Consider the following 20002-nt stretch of genomic DNA (forward strand, 5'->3'; position numbering starts at 1 on the left):
CTATTGGCAAAACTGTTTTTTTTTATCCCGTCAGTTTTTTTTTGCCATCTGCGTAACAAATCCTTGCAAATTAAGGGAATCTCTTGGGGCCCCCAAGTTACCAGAACTAGTGACCCCATTAGAAGGTTTATCCTCTAGTACTGTTTTAGGGACAACCCAAAATGTGGGATTTTCTTTTATTTTCACTTTCAGTGATAATGACAAACAGGACAAATAGAGGGCCGGACCTCTTTAATAGGGCAGAGGAAGCAAAAAAACCCAGGTATTTAACACCCCCCCCAAAAAAGTTTTTCCTTTAGTTATATTTTAAATGATGTAATAGTTTTATCAACCACTTGCTGACTGTGCACTGTAGTTTTACTTCTACAGTTCGGGCTCAGATTCCAGCTGCGCAGAATCACATACATAAATACACACACACAAATATATATATATATATATCACGACGATACCTCACAAGTGTGGGACGATCGCTGTTTGTGTGCATGCGGGACAGACGCATATGTTCTCCTTCACTTTATTTTTTATTTTGGATCACTCTTACTGCTGCCGCAAGGAATGTAAACATCTCCTGTGACAGCAATAGACATGTGACAGGTATTTTATGGAGGGATCTGGAGTCTATGAGACCCCAAATCCTTCCTCTGTACCTGAAAGCATTTAAAAACACCAAGATCAGTGTCTTTGAATGCTTCCAGATTTTTGAAATGGCACTGAAATTTACCGAGTCAACCAAAAGTGATGTCAGGTCATCGCTTCTGGTTTACAACAAAGGCCAGCCGATCAAAGCTGATTCCAGCTTTGATCAGCTGTCCAGCCAGCCGCAGGTATCACTCCAGTACCACCATGGAAACCCTGTCACTGGCCTGGAACCTCCAAAAGATTTCATGATCAGGTAATTTTTTTGCTATTCGGCACTGCGTTCTTTTAACTGGCAATTGCGCAGTCATGCAACACTGTACAAAATTGATATAATTTTTTTTGCCCACAAACAGAGCTTTCTTTTGGTGGTATTTCATCAACACTGGGTTTTTATTTTATAAATGAAAAAGATCATACATTAAAAACAAAAAAAACAATATTTTTACTTTCTGCTATAAAACATATCCAATAAAACATTGTAAAAATCAAATTTCTTCATAAATTTAGGCCAAAATATATTCTGCTGCATATTTTTGGTAAAAAAATCCCAATAAGCGTATATTAAATGGAGTTATAACAGAAGCTGGCAGAATCTAAAGGGAAGCTATACATAGTTCCTGGTTAGTTTAAATAAATTTTAAATGATGTTGCATTATAAAAAAAAATGTATATATCACTAGTGTGGTTTCCCTGTGACCGCATTTGCTCCGGTACAGCAGCCACAGGGAAACCGCATAGCACTATGTGGGTCCTGGCACTGGAAAACGTGCTTCGGTTGTTTTCAGTGTGTTGGAGGTGCCATATGAATTAATGGCACCCTGTGTATCTGCTAACAGCATCACATGTTTGACATGGGTGTGGGAAAGCGTGTAACCACACACAGTCCTGCACCTGCATATTGTGTACTTACAGGTTTATAAACCAATGTTTTATATTTGTCATTTTAGTATATTATGTAGTCTTTGAATTGTTTTAATACATGCAAATATATTACCAGAGCACTATGAGTTACCTAAAGAGAGCACACCATTAGACTGCCTCTTAGCTGGCTTTGTCTGACTGAAGCTTTATACCTAACCACCTGACAGAAGATGAGGCTCCAGTTCTGTGTGTAAATTTCCAATCTATTGAGTATTTTTGATTTGATCATGCAGTGCAAAGCAACAGGTTTTCCTATCGAATGTCCTCCCCAGCATTACATACTAACATTCTCTTTGCTCCCCCACCACTGAATGTAAACACATATACCAAGTACTTTCATGTATGGGAACCATGTGATTTACCTCAATCCTCCCAAGTGACAGAGCTGTTGTTAGGCCATTCAGGCACCCATCAATAGCACATGTGGGTGGGCATAAGTCACACCTTGAACACCCAGCAGCCAAAGAGAGTGGCAGGAAGCAAAAGGAAGGAGAGCATGTATAGCTGGTAGGGGAAGGGAAGGGGGGAGACATAATTAAACTTTTTGTTTTGCTGTGCTTGGGCAAACCACAAGATCGTTTTAACTACTTTGGATCTCCTCTTCAACAAGCGACAACAGTAAACTAATAGTAAAAACTTGCATAGGATTAAAGCTCACAGGTTTCATTCCAGTTAGTATTCCGATGTATCCAGCATAAACTGTAGACACGAAAACTGTTTTATTATTTCTTTGGAAATCCACGTTGACAACCATCGGTTTAAGGAGCTCAGATACAGTCCATGAATTGTTCTTCACATCCCATCTAATTAAAAAATTAAAAATAAATAATGTATATATACTGCACGGTAGAAATTGTGTGTATGTGTGTGTATATATATATATATATATATATAAAAACACATACATTCACACATATACATATACACACACACATACATACCACATAAATACATACATACACACACACTACTCAAAAAAATGAAAGGAACACTTTTTAAGCAGAGTATTGATCTGGTCAGTTAAGTAGCAGATGGGGTTGTTAATCAGTTTCAGCTGCTTTGGTGTTAATGAAATTAACAGGAGCACTAGATGGGCAACAATGAGACAAACCCCAAAACAGAAATGGTTTTACAGGTGGAGGCCACTGACATTTTTTTCCCTACTCATCGTTTCTGACTGTTTTTCACTAGTTCTGTATTTGCCTAGGCTGTGTCACTACTGGTAGCATGAGGCAATACCTGGACCCTACAGAGGTTGCACAGGCAGTCCAACTCCTCCAGGATGGCACATCAATACGTGCCATTGCCAGGTTTGCAGCGTCTCCCAGCACAGTCTCAAGAGCATGGAGGAGATTCCAGGAGACAAGCAGTTACTCTAGGAGAGCTGGACAGGGCCGTAGAAGGTCCTTAACCCATCAGCAGGACCGGTATCTGCTCCTTTGTGCAAGGAGGAACAGGATGAGCACTACCAGAGCCCTACAAAATGACCTCCAGCAGGCCACTGGTGTAAATTTCTCTGACCAAACAATCAGAAACAGACTTCATGAGGGTGGCCTGAGGGCCCAACATCCTCTAGTGGGCCCTGTGCTCACTGCCTGGCACCATAGAGCTCGATTAGCATTTGCCATTGAACACCAGAATTGGCAGGTCCGCCACTGGCGCCCTATGCTTTGCAGATGAGAGCAGGTTCACCCTGAGCACATGTGACAGATGTGAAAGGGTCTAGAGAAACCGTGGAGAATGTTATGCTGCCTGTAACATCGTTCAGCATGGCCGTTTTGGTGGTGGGTCAGTGATGGTCTGGGGAGGCATATTCATGGGGGAACACACAGACCTCTACAGGCTAGACAATGGCACCCTGACTGTCATTAGGAATTGGGAGGAAATCCTTGGACCCACTGTCAGACCCTATACTGGTGCAGTGCGTCCTGAGTTCCTCCTGGTGTACAACAATGCCTGGCCTCATGTGGCGAGAGTATGCAGGCAGTTCCTGGAGGATGAAGGAATTGATATCATTGAATGGCCTCCACGCTCACCTGACCTAAATCCAATATAACACCTCTGGGATATCATGTTTCGGTCCATCCAACACTGCCAGGATGCACCTCAGACTGTCCAGGAGCTCAGTGATGCCCTGGTCCAGATCTGGGAGGAAATACCCCAGGACACCATCCATCGTCTCATTAGGAGCATGCCCCGATGTTGTCAGGCATGCATACAAGCACGTGGGGGCCATACAAACTGCTAAGTACCAATTTGAGTTGCTGCAATGAAATTTCAGCAAAATGGACTAGCCTGTTACATCATTTTTCCACTTTGATTTTCGGGGTGTCTTTGAATTCAGTCCTCTGTAGATTGATAATTTTCATTTCCATCAAATGATGGGGCATCCTTACATTCCTCACACATTACCCAGTCCATATCAGGATAGATATCCAGCATGATATATTTCCCCATTGAGATCGGATGTGATTTCAAAGTGTTCTTTTAATTTTTTTGAGCAGTGTAAATGTCAGAGATATATGTATATTCAAGCACAAGTTGATAGAAATGTGCTTACTCACCCCAGAAATAATCCAAAATCCAGGTTTCTTGCATGAATTAACTTGCCTGTATATGAATAGAGACATTTTAGATGCTACAAATAGTTTTTAACAAATTAAACTAAACTAGAACAACTAAAAACGTTACCCGAGGTATCTTGTGCTACTACTGATGTGCAAACAGAAAAGACTTCATAAAAGATGTTGAACAACATAATTTCCCCTGAAATAAAATGTAAACAGAACAGGGTTATACAGTGAAGCTTGAGGCTGATATACAAGATGTAAGCCTTGCTTCTGCCCTACAATACAAGGCTTTAGCTTGGTGGGCCCCAATGGATTATAAATGGGTGCTCAACCTGCAGCCCTCTATTTGTCATGGACCTGCAAGTTCCATCATGCCTCTGTCTTTGGAAGTCATGCTTGTAATTGTCAGTCTTGCAATGCCTCATGGGACAGTTCCACAACAACTGGAGGGCCACAGGCCATGGATTATACTGAGCCCTTTAGGGGTTGTACCACTCTTACAAAAGAATGTAGCTAAAAGCTGTAGCAACTTCCCTACACAACAACAGGTACTGACAAACTAGATGTAAAATATGTTAAGTTTTTGGATAAAAACAAAGTTAAATTATACCTGCAAATGCCAACCTAGGCCACAAACACCAAAACTATCTATAAAAAATACATTTCTACCCTATAGAAACTTGATTCTTTTTTTTACAACCTAACCTGTCCTGGAAAAATGTGCAGCTTTGGCCCAAATAAAGGACATCCCCACCCTTCTAAAACCATGTACTTTGGTTGTGTCTTTGGTTGGATTTAACATGAAAAGTGCCATGATTTCCTGTCGCTTTGATTAACCAGGAACAGTTTAAAACCCCTGACAGATAACAAAAAAAGGCTTCAGCTATGGAAATGTTGTCCTACATTGGCAGCAGGCAGCCACAGATTTAGGCAGGGCTGTGGAGTCGGAGTCGGAGTTGGAGTCGTGGAGTCGGAGGAAATTTTGGGTACCTGGAGTCGGAGTCGGCAAACAATGCTCCGACTCCGATTAAATTTAGATTGGAATTAAAAAAAAAGCAAGTTTAAATGTCCCAATTCACAAAAAGTTATAATTAATGACTTCTCTACTGTAAGAATAAAGACCAATGCATGCAGTGCCTCACGTAACCGCAAAACGAACACGTTAAGTGACCGTGAAGAAGCATGCTTTTCATGTGCTTCACTATATGGCACGCAACGCACAATTAGGAGTGGCAATACTTATACTTTCCATAGTGTTTTACAGATTTTGTTTTGGGTTCATATAGATAAGCTTTGTTTTTGTTCTAAAACAACCAAATAATGTGGTTTGTATTTTTGGACTGGTAAAGTTCCTGTTCCTGATGTTTATGCCTGCTGCTACTATCCAGCCACTTGATTAATTAATAAAAAAAAATTAATAAAACTTTGTTGTTTTCATTGTGTTTGTCTTTTGCTTAAACTGTTCAATACAGTAGACTGTTGGCTTCCCAGCCAGTAGTCCTGTGGTAATGACATGTATGTTGCCTTTCTTTCCTTCAAGGAATGTATAAAATACATTTGCATATTAATACAGAGGAGTCGGAGTCGGAAGTACAAAAAACTGAGGAGTCGGAGTCAGAGTCGGAACATTTATCTACCGACTCCACAGCCCTGGATTTAGGATCTCTTCTTTATCTGTGAAAGTTCAGGGATGGTTGACTTCCCTAAAAATAACTAGTGATAAAAACTGAGATGAAATCCCAGCATGGTAAAGTCATACCTAGTGGTTGGCCAGCTGCATCTGCAATGCCTTTTAGTTCTTCACCAAACGGGGATGGAAGATTTCCAATAAGGAAAGGCTGTAACACAAACGGGTTAGATATTGAAGCATTAGGAACTCCCTATTATAGCGCACTCTGATTTAAAGAGCAAGTCCGCTTCTTCAAAAAAACAAAAACAACACCCCACAACATGTATATTAATTGCCATTTTTTTTGTAATGTAGTGTTGATAACAAAAATATCTTAGTGGTTTACTTCTCTGAAATATAAACATGGAAGCAATCCATTTATCAAAGTATAGTTCATGAGAATTGTTTACATGGCCACACAGCCTGTTTCATGCTAAACATTATTTTTCATTGAAACTATATGTCAGCAATATAGACAATTCTTATTTCAAGCATCTTAAAGGATAAGTTCACCTCCATATTTAGGGTGTAACATGTTATGATCGGACCAGCCCCCCCCCCCCCCCGTGTCAAATGATGCTGGTGTTCTGTCTATCCTGAAGTGTTTCTAAAGATTCCCAGTGTGAGGGAAGCCATAAAGCCATGGACGCTGTGTATTACACAAACAGTGAATATTCATCTGCAAGGCCCTTTTTTAAGGCCTTATTCACCTGAGCATACCTATTCATACACCCATACAAAGGGCTGCATTCACCCACGCAGGATACATAGGTGTTCTGTGCACACCCACACAGGCAGCCTGTTAAATCAATGATGAGCAGCCCGGGTGTACGGATACATTTTTCTGCACAGGATTGTATCCGTTTTCCACGTTTATCACTGCTGGAAGAGTCTCAGCATAACAATGCCAATGTAAACATAGATTATTCAGGAGGCCATATTTATTACACTGTGAAATCAACAATTTATGCCACGGTTACTCACCAATTTCTTATCCACTATGTCGATAAGTTTTGGAAAAATGGATTTTGCCAGGTTCTTGATATGCTGAATTAGTTCTGTTAGCTGCAGAAAAAGATAAAAAAAATTATATCATGAGGGTATCATTTCATGTTTACTACAATCATGACCTCAATAACAAAAAAAACATTTCTAAATGTTAAAAGGAGAAGTTCACCTTTACAAAAAAAATGTTATATTTCTTTTGTTAGGAGCCTGTAAAGCATTGCTGTGTAATGCCACGGTCCTGCAGACTGTCTATGTAGCTGTCTGCCCGTACTTCTTATAGGGGCAGGTAGTTAGACTAATCAGAAGCTCAATGAACTACCTAGAGAGATGAACAGTGCCCTGGTAGTTCATGGAGAACTACAAGCCGACAGCTTGTATATATGTATATATATTTTTATTACACATTTTGCTTTTCATTTCTATTTTATACTGAATGGGTTCACAGATACACTATAGCAAACGAATAAACAATATCTACTGAATTGCTGAATAAATCAGCGTATTGAAATGAATCATTATACAAATTCATATATTGTGACTCAATCGTGAATTAGTTCCTATGTATGTGATCACATACACCATAACATCATAATGTCACATACGAATATAAATTGCAGACGCCGAGCGGCCGCACATTTGCATGCAATTATAAAAAAACATGTGCTGAGAGCGCACGCCCTGCACGCTCCCAGCACACATGTCCGGTACTCACGGAAAGGTCCCGATCTCCTCTTGTGATCGGGACCTTTCCCGATCATGTGACTGCCGTGACAGCGAATCACGGCGGTCACATGACCATAAATCCCTGCCCACCTCCTGGCTTCTGAAACCCTGAAAGGGCTGGGAGGCGCCAACGCTAAGGGGGTTAAATTAAATTTATTTTTCTAATTAACCACTTGCCGGCCGCCTACAGTACTGTTACTGCGGACAGGTGGCAGCTACAGGACTAGCGGTGTACAGTATGTCACTTGGGCTGAACCAACACAGGGCAGCCCTGCCTCCCCCCACTGCGAGCTATTCCCAGTAATCGGGACCCGGTGATCATGTGACCACTATGCGATCACATGATCACAATGCTAGCAAAGTTTTTATGAATCAATCTGATTCATAACAGCTTTGCTTCTGTTCCTGGAGAGCTGTGAATGGATGCAGCTCTCACATGGTACATGGGCGGCCAAATACAGCACCCTGTATCATGTGACCAACTGGAGCCAATCACAGATAATTGTATTTTGAACTGTCATGACCTTAACCCATTCATGACCGTTCAACACAACCATTGCATTGCAGGAGCAATATTCTTAAATGCTCCTACAATGCAAAGTGCAAAAATAATCCCTGATCACCCTCCCTAGAGTAGTACAATGTTACTATGGTAAAGCATTTGTATAAAAAAAAAAAAAAATTAAATATTGAGAACAATTTTTATTTTTTTTAACTACTTGCCAACCGGCCGCCTGCAATGTGCGTGTGAGTTACGGCTCTGGGCAAAGCAATGTACCCTTACGTCGCTTTCTATTTCTAAGTGTGCATGCACCCCCCGCTACCCCCTATGCTGGTCCAGGGAGAGAAGAGAACACCACACCATGAGAAACCAATCACCTTCCAGGTTTTATTACCAAAGCTTAAATGAACAAGCTGAAGTTGGAAGCGGATTGGCTACCATGCACAGCTGCACACGATTTTGCACTCTCCAGTTTTACCATATCAACCCTATTTTCTTTACATATGATCAAGGTGAAAGGTCAAGGGTTTCTGGTCCCCTATTACAATGTTAATGTCTTAGTATGTACGCTACATGGTTTATCAAAAAATATACCTAAGAGGAACAGAAATTCACTTGGTAACTACCTCTATCTACTGAAATAGTCATCTTATTTATGACTACAAACAGATGTTTGAATGAATATTGTTCTGTATGGGTGCTATAACCATGTAAAAAGTACAATCTATTCCATTGTATAAACACATAGCATCATGACTTGTTACCTTGAAAATAACTTTTGTTCCTGACACCCTATTACTCTTGTTGTTATACCATAAAACAATAAAAATACTCCAAGTGATTATTACTTTATTTCAGCAATATTATTTGAACAGTTTCCTGGCAGTTAGGCAAAGTCATTCTAGTAGCTAACCTCTTCTTCCTGTAGTGGCTAAGCTACATTTCTCATTATTAAATAACAAAATGGAAAAGAGGAAGTCTGTAAAAATGTGGAAGTAATGACTTTAAAAGGTTTAAAGTTCACCTTTTAGACAAAAATAATAAATACACATTTTTTGCAGGTAAAAAAATTTGCTTTTATTATTTTTATCTACAGGAGCCTGGAAAGCATTGCACCAGTGATCAATAGATCACTGATGCCATGCAGGTCTCCTGCAGACCTGTCAGAATATCTGCTTGCAGTACTGGATGTATAAGCAAGCAGATATTCTGACATTAAGCTTCAATGAACTACCTCGCCTCTCCACAGTGCCATGGTAGTTTACTGAACACTACAAGCCGTCAGCCGCTATGCGGAGCCCTGCATGGCCACACGGTTTTCAAATTTGACAGATATCTGTCAGAGGGAGGGGGGCGGTGGGTGGCGGTTGCAGCTATGGGAACATGTTACATGTTCCACCCAAAAACAGGTGGAACATGTAACATGTTCCCAAAGGTGAAGTTATCCTTTAAGTCCAATAAATAACTCAATATATGTGCTCCCCGAAAATACAAAATACTTTCTGTTTAAGATGTGTAATGATGTCATTTGGATGACCCTTGACTGACAGGTCCTCATATCATATCCAGAGGCCAGACAGTCTCTCTCTATAACATCTTTGAACATCGTGCAATGGCACATATTTGTTCTAAATAAGCCACATATGTAGTTTTGAAATCAAACTCAGAGGTCATGCGACACTTGAAATCAATATGCTCAGGCTCAGCTTTGTGTGGCTGTACAGTTGTGCTCAAAAGTTTGCATACCCTTGGAGAATTGGCAATATACAGTATGTACCATTTTTAAAGAAAACACGAGTAAGCAGGCAAAACACATTTCTTTATTTCTTATGGGATTCATATTCAACTGTGGGGCCACAATTCAAGCATGGTGTTGATGATTGCTGGATGATAACGCAACATATACTGGATTGGACGTTTATTATCATAATTGTGTTACACAATCTTTTGGACTGTCATTTTATGTTTTCAAAGCACATGGGTTTATTTATGAGGATATAGCGCACTACATTTTTTTCATTTATCATTGTATTGTGTTCCTTGAAACAGTCACACCGTCTTTTTACAGGGCAGCCTGTATTTCTTCCTGCAATCTTGCTTGGTCTACCTGACCTTGGCATCAAGAGATCCCCAAATTTTCCACTTCTTAATAAGTGATTGAACAGTACTGACTGGCATATTCAAGACTTTGGATATCTTTTTATATCCTTTTCCATCTTTTTAATTACCTTGGTACGCAGGTCTTTTTGAGTTCTTTTCTGCTCCCCATGGTATCTAGTCTGCTCAGTGCAACCATGTTAGAGCTAACAAACTCATTGGCTATTTATACACAAACACTAATTGCATTTTTAAAAGCCACATATGTGGGAAGTTAACCTTTAATTGCCAATTTAACCTGCCTGTGTCACCTTATGCGTTGTACCAAGGCCAGTTTTTTGGCATGATCAGCCATATTTTCAATATCAGTGCCAAAGTTTCAGGATTTCTGCCAGGGTATGCAAACCTTTGGAGCACAACTGTATATTGGAACAATGAGCGGGCCAGAACTTTTCACACTCACCGGGGCCTTCTTATCACTAATCAGCTTTTGCCACCTTTCATATGGGGGTAGGTCCAGATTTACAGTATACCATTGGACATTTCCTTTAAACCTGTAAGTAAAAAAAAAATCAATAGACAGTGTTAGGAGTGATCTGCCTAAACACTACAAAAATTGCTTACATCTTGATATGTTACGTAAAATGTATTTTAGCAAGCTTTAAAGTGGATCTCCAACCTCTCCAACCTCTTTTTTCTTGGTGGGGGTTGTAACCATTTTGTATACTCACCCACCCAACAGATCTAGCGGTGTCCTCCAGAATCCTCTCAGAATTCTGCCCAGTTTGGTCCTGCACCACCATCTTCTTACGTGACATCATTGTGAGGCCCACCAGCTCTTCTGGGTTCAGCAGCTAGGCTTCATAATGATGTAGCACTAGGCCTGCCCCTTTCCTCTATTAACAATGATGGACTTATGTCTCCTGGGATATGTGACATGCATATCCCTGGAGGTACAGTGGGATTAATGCACGCCAATTACCTAGGGGGTGGGCCTGAAGCTCTTTCATGAAAAAAAAACGAATTAAGAAAAAAAACGCACGCTGTAAGAAGAGGAGGGGTGGAGAGGAGGCATTTTATGTTTGAGGGTGAAGATCCACTTTAAAGCCCACTAAACACGTTAAACTCTGTTATGTCCAAACAAACAGAACATTAAAGTGAACCCTTAGCTTGAGTCGCTAAATTGGCGTGTGTATGGGGACAGGGGAAAGCAGCATACATGGTAAATTTGCTCTCTTAGGCAGGCCATACATGAATATTTTTTTCTTAGTTCAATCAGTGGGTTGAAAAAAAAAAAAAGACAATTTCCTCATCCACACACTCAATGTGGATGGGGACTTCAGGTTGAGTTCTTGTATTCTGATGGTGAGGAGACTTCCCTGCTGTCAGAACACACTTATCACTGCCACCTTCTATAGCTGTTGGCACTGATCAGTCCGAAAAAAAATTGGACAGGCTGGTTGTACAGGAGTCAATAGGTAGATCAACTTCTGTACAACCAGCCTGCCTATACATGGTCAAAATTCATCCAGTCCCTGCTGAACTAGCCAAATTTTGATTCTTGTATAGACACCTTTACTGAATGTCCCTGGAGTCCTAAAATCCACATACATACTATCAGCATGTCTTTGGAGTGTGGGAGGAAACCATGGTACCTTAAAGAATCCCACTCAAACACAGGGAGAACATACAGAATTCATGCAGATACTGTCTTGGTCAATATTCAAATCAAAGACCCCAGTGATGCAACGTTGAAGTGCTAACCACCAAGTCACTGTGCTGCCCAACTGTTATTCTGTGATTTGCCAAATTATTACAACACTAATATTATGTTCCAGATATAAATTATGCTAGCTAATTACAAAATAAATAAAAGTATTATCTACGATTGTGTGCATTTCCTGAAATGTCCAAAAATAATATAAAAAAAAAATAAAAAAATGGTTACAAAGTTGTGTACTGATGAAATAGGCTATATTAAACTGTCTGTGCTGCCTCAAAACAATTAACTAGATTCAAACATAGTTGCTGTAGAATGAAGGCTTGGATTGAACTGGATGCCATCAAAGTATATAGATGTTTGACACTATTGTCCCTTGAAAACACCTGCAAATATGGCCCATTGTGATCACAGATGCTCTTTAATATATAGCTACTTATACATCCCTCTTGTAAATGTTCCTCTGCAAAGCAGGTGTAACAAGGTCCTCAGTGACTGACAACAATGTTACTAATACAAACACAAAGCAGTAACTAGAACAGGGGTAGGCAACCTTCTGAGCATAGTGTGCTGAAAAATGTTTTCGAAGAAACTGAGAATGTCAGTTATGTAAAAAAAAAATTTAACTTTACACACTCAATCACGAAAATACATTTTCATACAGTAAATGCTGTAAACTATTTGAATAATACCGGTAGTAAGAAAAAATTAAGCTTTCAAAAGGATGGTAAATGGTAACTTACCCTTTTTCCAAAAACACGTGCTGTGAGGCAAGTATGGTAAGATGGAAATAAATATGTCAACATGTAAATATGTGCACCTTCAAACCTCAGATCACACCAATTCCTGCACCTTCACAACTCAGCTCACCAATTCCTGCAACGTCTCACCATGTCCCCAGCGACAATTCTAGTGCCTTCAGGCCTTAGATAAACCCCAACTCATGAACCCCCAGAACTCTGAATACAATTTCTGCACCTCCAGACCTCAGATCAGCCCCAATTTGTGCACTTTTACACCTCCGATCATCCCAATACCTGCACCTTCACAATTCAGATTACCCAAATTCCTGCGCCTTCACACCTCAGATCAGTGTCAATTTCTGAACCTTCACATCTCAGGTTACCCCAATTTGCACACCTCCTGACCTCAGTTCACCCCAATCCCTGCATTTTTACAACCCAGATCAGCCCCAATTCTTGCTCCTTCAGGCCTCTGATTAGTCCCAATTCCAGCATTTTCACACCTCAGATCACACAAATACCTGCATCTTTACACCTCTGATCATCTCCAATTTTTTCACCCTTACAGCCCATATCACCCCAATTCCTGCAACTTCATACTTCAGCTCACCCCAAATCATGCACCTTGGCACCTCAGATCAGCCCGAATTTCTACACCTTCACACTCCTGCTCACCCCAATTTCTGCAAATTCACACCTCATTCTCCAGTGACAGTTCCTGTGTCTTCAGGCCTCTGATCAGCCCCAATTCCTGCTCCTTCAGGCATTAGATAAGAGCCAGTTCCTGAACCTCAAGAACTCTGATTACAATTTCTGCACCTCCAAGCCTCAGATCAGCCCAAATTCCTGCACCTCCAAGCCTCAGATCAGCCCAAATTCTGCACCTCCACGCCTCAGATCAGCCCAAATTCCTTCACCTCCAAGCCTCAGATCAGCCCAAATTCCTGCACCTCCAAGCCTCAGATCAGCCCAAATTCCTGCACCTCCAAGCCTCAAATCAACCCAAATTTCTGTACTTTCACACCTCAGATTAGCCCAAATACTGAACGGTCACACCTCAGGTCAGTCCTAATTTCTGCACCTTCAGACTTCAGTTCACCCCAATTCCTGCGTTTTATAACCCCATCAGCCCCAATTCCTGTTCCTTCAGGCCTCATATCAGTCCCATTTCCCCACCTCAAATCACCCAAATACCTGCGCCTTTACACGTCTGATCATCTCCAATTCCTGCTACCTTACACCTCCTATCACCCCAATCACTGCACCTTCACACTTCAGATCATCTCAATTCCTGCACCTTCACACCTCTGAGCACCTATTTCCTGCACGTTCACATCCCAGATCAGCCCCAATTTCTGCTCCTTCAGGCCTCAAATCAGCCCCAAATCCCAGACCCTCTGGCAAAAATGGACCAAGCTGTTTCCGCATGCAGTACAATTAGAGAATTGAGTCCCAACTCCTGCAGTTCCGAATTCCTTTTTCTAAAGGTGGTAGTTACCAATATCTGTTCTGAAGTTGTAGTTCCCAATAGAAGTTTTAAAGTAGTAGTTACCAAACCTTGTTTTAAAGTAGTAGTTCCTTCTATTTGGACGCCACGATGAATGGCAGCAGCAGGAATCTGCTGATTCCTGCTGCTGTTTTTGACACCCGAGACTGCTAGCTGCAGCCACTGAGCCTGTACACTGAACTTCTATGACAAGTTGCCGGCAGCCATAGCCATTTGTGGCTGTCCACACAACCGGCGATTACAGCAGCCATCACCGCAGGTAATCACTGACTGTGGTTTGGCGGCTGCAACTAACTGCTCACTGGTGTCAAAAACAGCAGCAGGAATCAGCAGATTCCTGTCGCTAAAATTTGCATCCTGGCTAAATGTCCATGCGAATGTAGTCTAAATTAGTGTCAGAAAAGCCTTTAACCACTTCCAGTCCGGACACTTGCACCCCCTTCCTGTCCAGGCCAATTTTCAGCTTTCAGTGCTATCACACTCTGAATGACAATTGCGCGGTCATGCAACACTGTACCCATATGAATTTTTTAGCATTTTTTTTTTCAGACAGATAAAACTTTATTTTGGTGGTATTTATTCACCACTGGGATTTTTATTTTTCTTGCTATATAAATGAAAATGTCCAAACATTTTGAAAAAAGTGTTTTTCTTATAAAATTTAGCAAATATATAATCTTTCTTCATAAATCTTGGCCAAAATGTATTCAGCTATCTTTTTAGTAAAAAAAAAAAAAAAAAAAATAACCCAAATTAGTTTATAACCAAAAATTAAAATGTTTATAAATCTTTTTTTTTTACATTTTTATTTTATTTATGGTTTTTTTTTTTTTAAAAACCTACTGTCACCCTAGCAGTACAGTGTCACCATAGTGACACTGTACTACTTGTGGGGGGTGATGAAGATTTTTTTTTTTTTAACACTGATTGCTTTCAAACCTATAAAGGCTGTAAAAGCAATCATTTCTCCTCTCTGGATGCATTCTTGCAGCCATTGAAAAATACTGTGAGAGCTGTGATTATGTGATTAGTCACAACTTGTCACATGGTACAAGGCTGTTGTGAAAGCCTTCTACCATGCGACCTCTGTGATCATTCACATATTTCACAAGTAGTAAGCAATGATGTTAGGAAGTGACATCTTGCTTACTACTATTCATGTGATCACTGATTGGCCAGTCAGTGATCACATGATCAGGATCTCACACAGAGGTCCTCTGGACACAGCGGGCACCAAATCGTGGTGCTGCGCACTCCCAGGAAGCACGCACAGGCAGTAAATGTGGGCGCCGTTTATGAACGGCAACCCGCTCCCTCCCCATTAAATCCTTCTTTACATTGAGTTACTCATAAAAGATTGCTGTGGAAGGGGTTAAAAGCCATTTGAAGATAAACCTCTCTGGCTATATCCCCTCCAAGCTGAGCCAGGCACATGAATTCTGAGGATGATAAATATTCAGAAGGAGGGCAGGTACATCAATGGTAAAAGCCTGGCCATGAGCTGGCTCAGGCTAAAAGAGTGCTGTACCACAGAGGGGGAAAAATACTGAACACATGTACCCTTCCAAAGTGAGAACAAGCAGCCTGGGGAATCCAACCCGACACAGCTTCAGTGTGGAGTGAGCAACACAAGAACTGACACCAGCGGGTCATATAGGTGGGCAGACGCCAGCCACACTGCTTCTTCTGTATGCAGCTGCTGGTCAGCTTTATTGTTTGGGAGGTGGGTCTCCCCAGGACTCAGGAGGGTGCCATCCTTGATGATGTGCCATCTCTGGAATTAGTGCCGAGGGTTGCCTACCCCTGAACTAGAAGAACAAACTTTCTGGAAAATGCTTTGTAACTTACGTAGGTCCAGAGGGGGGGTAAGTTCCACTTCTGCAGTCTTCTGTATACTAAAACAAAGCAAATACAATATCATTAGCAGGGGCGGACTGATCATTTGGAAACTTGGGCACTGCCCGAGGGCCCGGGGTCAGTAGGGGGCCCCATGAGATGCCCCTGGTACCTTTTTCATAGTCTTTTTTGAGTTTGGGCAAGGACACAGGGGCCCCATGATCCCTTATTGCCCGGGGGCCCCATGAGTTGTCAGTCCGCCCCTGATCATTAGTGTCCTAGTAAGAAACAAAACTCTGCTCTATATGAAAAGCAAGGAAGCAGATCTTCCACTCTTCCAGGTAGGTCTGCTTTAAAGACCTGACAGTGGTTCTGACGCTTCTATACAAAATTGGGGTGTACTTTGCGTTATATTTCTAAAAAAGAAATTCTCCGGGAGGTATTCATCATATGTAACTGCATCTACATTTGTTCTGTGCAAATATGAATGTTATTGGGCTATTTTCTTTCCAGGTCAAATGTTGCTCTTCACACAGGATAGAGTCAACCAGGAAAATATCACATTATGACCACTAGATGGAGCTGATGATTTTAGAAAACTCAATCATCAACTCCATCTAGTGGCCAAAATACTGTATTTTATTCTTTATTTTCATTCTATTTTTATTAATACCATTCGACCTGGAGAGAAAATAGCGTAATAGCACTCGATTTTGCTCCCATACGCACAGAACAAATGCACATGCAGTTTCAGAAGGCGAATAGCTCTACAAATTGTTTTCATAAATACAAGCCATTGCATTCTTGAGAAAAGATTTTAACTCTCTCCCTCTACCCAAAGAAAAAAAAAAAAAAAAGTAGTGGTGCACCGAAATGAAAATTCTGGTGCCGAAACTGAAACCAAAAATTCAAAATGCCGTAAACCGAAACCAAAATGTAGTTTTAAAAATAAATATATATTTTTTGGAAACAAACATCCAAGGAGATTAGTTAAAGTGCCTTGGGCTGTAAACTTGATGACAATGTTGCGCACAGTGGACACAGGAACATTAAGATCTCTGGAGATCTAGAGACTTGTAACTTTAAGATTGTCCATGCTTTTTTACAATTATTGTTCTCAAATCCACAATTCTTTGCTGCTCTCTCTTCTCTATGCTCCATGTGGCACACAGAGACACACAACAGAAAGGTAGAGTAAATTTTTCACCATTTTAACTGATTGCAGTTAGTGGTGCACCGAAATGAAAATTCTGGTGCCGAAACCGATACAGAAAATTCAGAATGCATGTGGCCGAAAACCGAACGGAAACTGAAATGTCTGCGTATGTGGAGGTGGGGAGGCTCCAATTTTTTTCTACGTTTATGCAGCAGCAGTGTATACAGTGAGGTAGCAGTGTATACAGAGAGGCTCCCTCACTGGCTGTCATTATATGTCAGTGCTGGTTTTTAAATGCAATTGCCGATCTTTTGTTTTCTTCATCATAGCTCAGAGAATGAATGAAACTTTGTTTCTTTTAACTCGGGAAAGAAACTAAAAAGAAACTTTGTTTATTTTAGCTCAGGGAAAGTGACAGCTGATTCTCTAAGCTATAGTGGAAAAAAAAAAAACCCAGCAACTGCATTTAAAAAGCGGCACTGGGGGGATCTCAGTGATAGACCTGTGTACGATCAGGGGGGATCTCAGTGACAGACCTGTGTACGATCAGGGGGGGGTCTCAGTGACAGACCTGTGTACGATCCGGGGGGGGTCTCAGTGACAGACCTGTGTACGATCCGGGGGGGGTCTCAGTGACAGACCTGTGTACGATCCGGGGGGGGTCTCAGTGACAGACCTGTGTACGATCAGGGGGGGGTCTCAGTGACAGACCTGTGTACGATCAGGGGGGGGTCTCAGTGACAGACCTGTGTACGATCAGGGGGGGGTCTCAGTGACAGACCTGTGTACGATCAGGGGGGGTCTCAGTGACAGACCTGTGTACGATCAGGGGGGGTCTCAGTGACAGACCTGTGTACGATCAGGGGGGGTCTCAGTGACAGACCTGTGTACGATCCGGGGGGGTCTCAGTGACAGACCTGTGTACGATCCGGGGGGGCCCCAGTGACAGACCTGTGTACGATCCGGGGGGGCCCCAGTGACAGACCTGTGTACGATCCGGGGGGGCCCCAGTGACAGACCTGTGTACGATCCGGGGGGGCCCCAGTGACAGACCTGTGTACGATCCGGGGGGGCCCCAGTGACAGACCTGTGTACGATCCGGGGGGGGGTCTCAGTGACAGACCTGTGTACGATCCGGGGGGGGTCTCAGTGACAGACCTGTGTACGATCCGGGGGGGGTCTCAGTGACAGACCTGTGTACGATCCGGGGGGGTCTCAGTGACAGACCTGTGTACGATCCGGGGGGGTCTCAGTGACAGACCTGTGTACGATCCGGGGGGGTCTCAGTGACAGACCTGTGTACGATCCGGGGGGGTCTCAGTGACAGACCTGTGTACGATCCGGGGGGGTCTCAGTGACAGACCTGTGTACGATCCGGGGGGATCTCAGTGACAGACCTGTGTACGATCCGGGGGGATCTCAGTGACAGACCTGTGTACGATCCGGGGGGATCTCAGTGACAGACCCGTGTACGATCCGGGGGGGTCTCAGTGACAGACCTGTGTACGATCCGGGGGGGTCTCAGTGACAGACCTGTGTACGATCCGGGGGGGTCTCAGTGACAGACCTGTGTACGATCCGGGGGGGTCTCAGTGACAGACCTGTGTACGATCCGGGGGGTTCTCAGTGACAGACCTGTGTAAGATCAGGGGGGATCTCAGTGACAGACCCGTGTACGATCCGGGGGGATCTCAGTGACAGACCCGTGTACGATCCGGGGGGATCTCAGTGACAGACCCGTGTACGATCCGGGGGGATCTCAGTGACAGACCCGTGTACGATCCGGGGGGATCTCAGTGACAGACCCGTGTACGATCCGGGGGGATCTCAGTGACAGACCCGTGTACGATCCGGGGGGATCTCAGTGACAGACCCGTGTACGATCCGGGGGGATCTCAGTGACAGACCCGTGTACGATCAGGGGGGATCTCAGTGACAGACCCGTGTACGATCAGGGGGGTTCTCAGTGACAAACATGTGTACAATGAGGGGTGAACTCAGTTGCAGATCTGTCTGTGTATCATGGGGGAAATCTGAGTTCCCGGTGGTGCTACACCCGCACTAGTGTTGGATCAGCTCTGGCACCTGCTAGTTGTATCCCCCTCCTATACCGACACACAGCTCTCACTCACCGGAGGGACATCCTGAGCCAGCACCGGGCCGCACACGGCCAGGACCGCAAACACTAACACCGATACCATCATCTTCTCTTCCCGGTCCAGGAGTGCCCAAACACTGACACCTCTGTCACATGACAGGTCCTGGAGCGTACCACTGCACACCGCCGGAGGAGGCTCAGGGCGGCCCGGCTCTGTACAGTGCTCAGTGTACGGCTGTCCCCCCCCCCTGCAATGGGATCTCCCAGTCACAGGACAGTAGTCACGCTGTACACACAGGAAGACAATGTGGGCAGAAGGGGAATGAACTGAGAAGACGGAGGAGGGAGTCATTGTGTGTCAGAGGAATGTGTGTCACCAACTACACCACCAGGGTGTCAGGGGACCTGATACAAGTAGTCAGGAACTATGCTGTAGTGTGGAGAGTATGTGAATAATACACACAGGCTTAAAACTTTCAGCAAAATATATTCCTCAGTTGCCACAAAGGATATGAATCCAACTTGTGTGTATCAGATGCATTTTCAAACCAAGATATTGCCTTGTAAAAGTATCAGTGACATCATCACTGTGCTTTACATGCCCTGTGCAGAGAGTAGAACTGTGGGAGGGGCATAGTAGGCCCAACCCACTATAGGATTCCTACAGGAGGGGCAGGGACAAGACCAGACACCCTGCACCAGGAGAGAGAGCAGCCATGACTGGTCTTTATTACAGGAAGCTTCTGCACAGAGGCACAACCTTTCATGCTGGAGTTCTGCAAAAATCCAAAAGAAACACACAAAGCACAC

The 20002-nt window shown here is 42.9% G+C and overlaps 1 protein-coding gene across 1 annotated transcript in view; it reads right to left on the reverse strand.

Annotated features, from left to right (window-relative positions):
- The window catches only part of ASAH1 (N-acylsphingosine amidohydrolase 1), a 35397-nt gene extending 15984 nt beyond the window's left edge, over window positions 1–19413 (reverse strand). Inside the window, exons 1-8 of the mRNA XM_089669569.1 lie at window positions 19227–19413; window positions 15951–15997; window positions 10596–10686; window positions 6787–6867; window positions 5893–5971; window positions 4255–4329; window positions 4128–4173; window positions 2222–2366 (exon numbers count right to left, since the gene is read on the reverse strand). Coding sequence (XP_089525695.1) covers window positions 2222–2366; window positions 4128–4173; window positions 4255–4329; window positions 5893–5971; window positions 6787–6867; window positions 10596–10686; window positions 15951–15997; window positions 19227–19298 — 636 coding nt within the window. The 5' untranslated portion in view covers window positions 19299–19413. The remainder of the gene's footprint in view (window positions 1–2221; window positions 2367–4127; window positions 4174–4254; window positions 4330–5892; window positions 5972–6786; window positions 6868–10595; window positions 10687–15950; window positions 15998–19226) is intronic.
- Window positions 19414–20002: the final 589 nt, after the last annotated feature.

This window comes from Staurois parvus, unplaced genomic scaffold (assembly GCF_062004578.1).
Source record: "Staurois parvus isolate SC_StPar_1 unplaced genomic scaffold, SC_StPar_1.0 ptg000080l, whole genome shotgun sequence".
NCBI lineage: Eukaryota > Metazoa > Chordata > Amphibia > Anura > Ranidae > Staurois > Staurois parvus.